General features: G+C 37.6%; 1 protein-coding gene across 1 annotated transcript in view; it reads right to left on the bottom strand.

The window, feature by feature from the left end:
• Window positions 1-3,958: 3,958 nt before the first annotated feature.
• Window positions 3,959-6,461, bottom strand: part of LOC149209489 (2-methyl-6-phytyl-1,4-hydroquinone methyltransferase, chloroplastic-like) — a 155,190-nt gene continuing 152,687 nt past the window's right edge. The window contains exon 4 of the mRNA XM_089396377.1: window positions 3,959-4,477. Within this exon, the coding sequence (XP_089252503.1) occupies window positions 4,322-4,477 (156 nt within the window). The 3' untranslated portion in view covers window positions 3,959-4,321. The remainder of the gene's footprint in view (window positions 4,478-6,461) is intronic.

The following is a 6,461-nucleotide window of genomic DNA, read 5'->3' as shown; positions in this document are numbered from 1 at the left end:
GATCATGTTGTTTCACATATAGCTGGCAAAGATACTACCAAGCAGATGTGGGATGCTCTCGCCACACTATATTAGGGTACTTCTAAGTAGTGAAAGATGCACCTCGAGGAGAAGTTGAGGCTCATCCAAATGTAGAAGGGGGAAGGCATAGACCCCTTCCTCACCAAGATTGAGGAGGTCCAAGACTAGTTGTCAGTTGTTGGGGCAACACCTCAACCCACAAAGTTAGTGAGATTAGCACTCAACAATGTCTTCGAGGACTGGCAGGTCTTTGTCCAAAGCATATTGGGCATAGACAAGTTACCAGATTGGGATAGGATGTGGCCTTACTTGCAGCGACATGAATTGAGGCGAGCTCTTCTAAAGAGCTCCATCAGTGGCAGTCGTAGCAGACAGAAGCAGGTGGACGAGGAGAATCTGGCCCTCTCATCAAAGGGTCCCAGTCAAGGACAGGGGGAGTAGAGGAAGAAGAAGAAGGACCTGTCAAAGGTCAAGTGCTTTAGATGCGGTGAGCTTGGCCACTATAATACCCAGTGTCCTCTCAGGAACAAGGACAAGGAAGAGAAGCAGGACCAACAGGCAACTTCAACAGAGATCGATAAGATTTCCTCCAGGCTGGAGGAGGACTTCGTGATGTTTTTCGATATACCTCCAGGAGTGAGGTGGGGTGATTTGGTGTTGTAGCCCCACTGCGCTACATATGGGCAAGATTCTTGAGGAGTATACCCCATGGATCAATACATGGCTACGAGGGCCCACAATATTCAGTACCAGGTGGATCAGTGGCAGTTGATGCAGTCAGATGCCATAGTGACGGTAGCATAGACTAGTAGTATTCAGATGTTGGGGAGCGCAGTGCAGAGTTGGCAACAGTGCAGTTGGCACAATACAGAGTCAGCAACAGTGCAAATTCTTCAGTGACAATGTAGATACTAGAAGCACTGAAAGAGTCAAGTGACAGATGCATTACACTGATCACAGTTGATTCAGTATTTTGGATGCTTTTCATTTGCAGATGTTACAGTTGCAATAACAACAAATGAGAGGGAGTTGCAATGCAAATGCAGTGTTGGGAGCAGTTCAGCAAGGTCAGCAGCAGCACAAATGCAACATATATCAGAGTTGCACAGTGGTTGGTGGGCAGTATGGCCAGACATCAGCAACGTGATAGGGGATTATGCAGAGAAAAGGTGCTGCTACAGGGTGTGCAGTAGCACTAGAACACATTCCTCGCTAAGAGAGAGTGTTAGTTTTTGTAGAATCAGATGTGTTCGAGCCTTGAAATTTTGTGGGGAAGCTACAATACATGATATCTCCAAAACCCAAAAATCATTTCTGGAAATTCCACCTAGAAATGACTTAATTATATTATTAACAAATTTTCAAATATTTCCCAAGTCTAAACATAGGGAACTTGGTTAATTAATCAGTATTAATTAATTCAAGGCAAGAATCATCTCAAAACTCACAGATCAATCCAAAGATGATCCTAGCCATTGATTAAGTTTTAATATTTGTCGTTGGTGTTCCAACAAATTATTATAAGAGAAGGTCGATGTGGTGATGGAGAGAACACTTGAACGGTTCAATTTTTTAGCAAATCGATTTCCAGAGTAACAATAGTCAGTTGCCAGAGAGAGAGCTAGAGATCGAAACAGTGTGAGAGGGGCAAGGACAATGATTCTGGAGGAAAGATTTCCAGTTTCGAAGAGGCAGCAGCAAGAGGGCTGAGTTATCCCAGAGAGGCAGAGCAGAGGCTCTACACAATAGCTTCAGCAAAGTAGATCGATTTGCTAGTCAGAAAAAATCGTTCTCAATTCCAAAGGCCAAGCAAAGGTTCCAAAAGGTCGGAGGGATGGTTTCCTCAACAACTGGAGGCAGAATGACTTCATTAGAGGCAGTTTCAAGCCACACGTGTGGAAGACAACACAGAAGAGCTCACGTTGGGGTTTGGACAGCCAGTTTTCTGAAGGCAAGTTGTGCCAGAGATTGCCTGTGGGAGAAATGAAATTCCCTTCAGTATTTTGCCCAGATTTTCTTACTATGGATTGTCAGTTTTAGGAATCCAGATTGTACTCAAATTTTTCACTGCTGCATAACAAGAAAACACTCATTTGTTGCATGGTTTTCCCAAGTTGGGTTTTTCTGGGGACTTTTGTCCAAAAAATAATTGTTATATTTATGTGTGCTAGCATTTCTTCCAGCATTTTATTTTCCACAGTTTTATTTGTGTAGATTGCAGTGAGATTTATTCAATGTTTATCATAGCAAACTGCAAATAAATTGTTAAATAGAATTAACAATTAGGAGAATAATTTGCCGTTGTTGCAATAGGATTCCAATTTGGAATTTTCACAAAGGTTCCCTTATATATAGGCTTCTTAGGAGGTCGAATTGCTACCCATGAAGCCGACTTGATCCTTCTTGTAGGCCGACTTGTTTGACAAGGTCTTTATGACACTATTGACTTTACAAAAAAATTATTTACAAGATACAATATTCCCAAAGGGATCTTACATGTATGACAATGACTCTTTTGACTTCATAACTCTCTGACAAACCTAGAAGCACTCAATGGGTGCTTAACCTATAAATAAATTTATCTTGAACATGAAACCCAGGCATCAAGAATGACAATAACAAATTTATTTTCTCTTTAATATGAAATATATAAATCATGATTTTAATAGACATTATGAAGACCGAACCTCGTTACACATTTCAACAAATTCTTCATGACAGAAAATAGTGAAACACTGGATGTTAGTCTTTCTTTCTTACACAATAGTACAATATTTTTGTTGGGTCATGAAGATTTTTGTCTCTAAGATTTTTACCACATAAATCTTGATATCTTGATCTTTGATATATGTGAGTTATTTTTCTATGATGTGTGTTCTAGTGTTTTTCCACTCAATGATTTCCCAATAATTGGGAACCTAGCACCTTGACCACCAAACTATCATGTTGACTTAACTCCATCTATCACCAACCTGCAATGAGCTTCTTTTATTAAAAGAGTCAGTCAGGGCTAATCTTTGTTTGGCTTTGAATACTATGGTTTGAAACATCCAATTCTAACTCTTTTTTCTTTCTATTGTTGCTTCAACAAAACAAGACTTTTGTAACTTAGTAAAGATCCACATCATACATTTAATTATTAACATCTAAAGTGAGCTCACCTCATGCATCTACACCGCTTCTGTTCAGGGGAACACTAAATGGATGGCAGCTTTGAAAGATAATGAACCAAATGGATCATTAACCGATGCATCCACCAAAAAGTATAAAACGACCCATAAACATAATCTTAGAAGACAAAATGATGATATATAATTTATGTGAAAGTGACATAACAATGTTCAGAGAATAGGTTATTTGTGTACGTTGGGCCACTATAAATGGTCGTCACTTGCCACTTGGTAACTAGGTTTATTTAGTCTACTTATATTTATTACATAAAACCTTTGACCATGCTGGCAACCATTTAGAAATTAAAATGTACTGTCATCATGCTGAAAAACACCTACCCGCTGCCCTTGTTTCTTTAACTATCCTCAAGGCTAAAAGTTGTGCCAACTTAATGCCCAAATACTTGTTACTGTCACAAACTTTCAGCCTACTTTCTACCAAAAATAGCTCCTATACACTGTTCTAATACCTCTCGACAACCATAGCAGCCTTGAACTTGCTGAATCCATCGACCACTGCTTGGCTCAGTTCGAGATTCTTCTTGGTATTTCCTTTTTTAAACTACGATTAAAAAAAAAAAAAAAACTAGAAGACCAAGTCTGACAGCCAAGTATGCAGACCCTTCTTATACAGGAGGAAACCTGGTGAGCAAGAGAACAATTTGCAGATGATGAAAATATAAATATAGAAGGGCCCTGTTAATCAGACAACCCTCTATGTCAAAAAGAATAAAGTCAGGACATCAAACCCAGAATTAAGGCAGAAGTAAAATTCTTGAATTATGTTTCTTCATACTGGAATTTGTGTGTTAAAACCATGATTGATAACCTGAGACATGAAAGTGCCATTGACATTTTTAAATTCCAATTCACGAACTGAAAGATATCATACTCTTTCAACTTGAATAACTGGTTGCGAGCTTGAGAAGTTCTGGTGTCCAGAAGCAAGTAAAATAATAAAAAGATATGAGTTGTTTCTCAAAATTTATTTTTTTTCTTAATAACCCTGGCACGACTTGAAGCTAGTCTCTCATCTCTGGTAATTTTGCTCCCTTAACTCTCTTGCATTTTATGGCCTAGCTAACATATGCTGTGACTAGTTGATCTTATTTCAGTTAGATATCTTAACTTCAAATCGGCTGACCTTTTGGGACTATCTGATCTTTAATCCACATGTAAATTGGGACTAAAACAAAATATGTTGATGCAATTGCTCCCAAAATAAATCTCATAAGAAAAACAAGAGGATTCACTGGTTTCTTGACATCCTCCACTTTGGGTCCAAGCTGCAAACCAAGATATTATTAAACAGAAAACAGTTAGTACCAGCTGTGGAACAATATTATATTTGTACATATATCAACGATATCATAAATAAATTAATGTAGAGACAAATCACGCACATGCAGATATGCTTTAGTTACTTTCAGGTGTCCAAAAGCATAAATCTGTGTCTTTGCAAAGATTTATGGAATATTTAAATGCATTTCTAACACTCATCAGGAGGCCCTTGACTCTATTATAATAGCCGCAAAATGAAAAATGGCACATCATAATTTCTCTCGACCTTACAAACGAATAAAGAAAAGACACGAAGCTAGTAACACAATCATAATAAATTTCAAAGAGAACCATATTATCCTAATATCCATGGGTTACTTCTGCAGCTGATGTTTAAACTTTATTGTTTCCTATTTATCACAAAACTTTCAATTTCAAGAGTTTGATTAGTGCAAACGAATAGAATTAGAAATACCAAATAAATATCCAGTTACTTGAGTCAAAAGGTTACCTTATTTACTTATAGAATTCCAATAAAAGGATTCTGTCAAATTACACATGAGACAAACTTGTTAATAGAATGTAGTGAATTTTGGTCAGCTGTAACACAATCAATGAATTTATTTGAACTAAGCTTCTGCTTATACTGAGGCTAACACACCCAGCTTTAGCATTACAAGGCAACCATCAGCATCATTCAACCTGGTTGTTTTTCAGCTAAGTAACCATGATGGGGAGTATTTATTCCACCAAAGTCACCTAGGATTCACACCTGGTTCTGGTTTTAATCATTGTTATGCATGCAAGCACACATCCATAAGCGAACATTTTTACTTGGATAAGACTTGAACCCGAGTGGGGTCCATATTAGCTTAAGTCACAAAGTTCACCATTTTTAGTGATTGAGAATTGGAATTTGGCATTTTTAAATCCTTGATAAAATTCACCTTGGTTTGTCGCTTTCTGGATGAAGTTCATTCTCTCCTTGTTCGTCCTTGCTATTTTCAAATGAAATTCCCTCCGATGTGTGATTTTCTTCCTAATGGAAAAAACCTCAACATTCTTTCCCTCCCAACCTTGCCTTTCACCTTCTCAACATGCAATGGTGTGCGACTTTACATGGTAATGGCACATGTTCCAACTTCCCTTTGGGCAATCCTGACATAATGGCAATGGTGGTATATAGCCTATACAGTGTACACCCCTAGAGTTATCCCCTTGGACATATGCAACAGCTTTATTCACTTGCAACCAGACACCATCCTACATGCCCTTGACCCACTCATGGCTGGTGTCTATAAAAATATTAATATAAATGTTTTTATATAAATCATGATAAAATATGTGCCAATGTCTTTCGTAATAATGGGAATCCTAGTAAATGTTTTTAACTTTTTATTGATAATGATGGAACTGCATTATAGTGTTTAATGATGTCCTAGGTATGGTCTTGTTATATTAAAGAATATTTTTATATTTTTTTTTAAACTTCCGAAATATGTGTATATGGATGTATGGATGAATTCAATGGCGAATCTTATCCAAACCCCATGAAGAAATTTGAATTTGAACCAAATTTCATCATTGCCGAACTTGAACCATGTGCCTTTATATTAGCTACCCACTATCATTTACAAAATGATCCATCGTCTACTAATAAATGATTTCTAAGACACTAAATATTATCTACAATGTTATAAAATTTCAACTTGCTTCCAGAACCCACCAAAGCAACATTGACCCTTAGTCATCAGAAAATTCAATAACCTATTGCTAAAGAAACAAGCAACTTTTGCATCACTTCGTTGATGCATCCACGTGAGTTAGCCAATAGGAGTCGGATATCAAGGCACACAATTCTTGGATCTGTTGGCATTATGACAAATGTGTTGTCCTTGATGGCAACCTACTTAATAAACATGTCAACATGATGGTAGTAGGATGAGTATTCAGGGCAGTACAGATGTGACAGAAAGATTGGACAAAGGA

This window comes from Pinus tabuliformis, chromosome 1_2 (assembly GCF_031772625.1).
Source record: "Pinus tabuliformis cultivar Carrire ecotype Pingquan chromosome 1_2, CPIR1, whole genome shotgun sequence".
Taxonomy (NCBI): domain Eukaryota; kingdom Viridiplantae; phylum Streptophyta; class Pinopsida; order Pinales; family Pinaceae; genus Pinus; species Pinus tabuliformis.
Note: the sequence above shows the minus strand (reverse complement) of the source record. Positions and strands in the feature narration are given on the sequence as shown.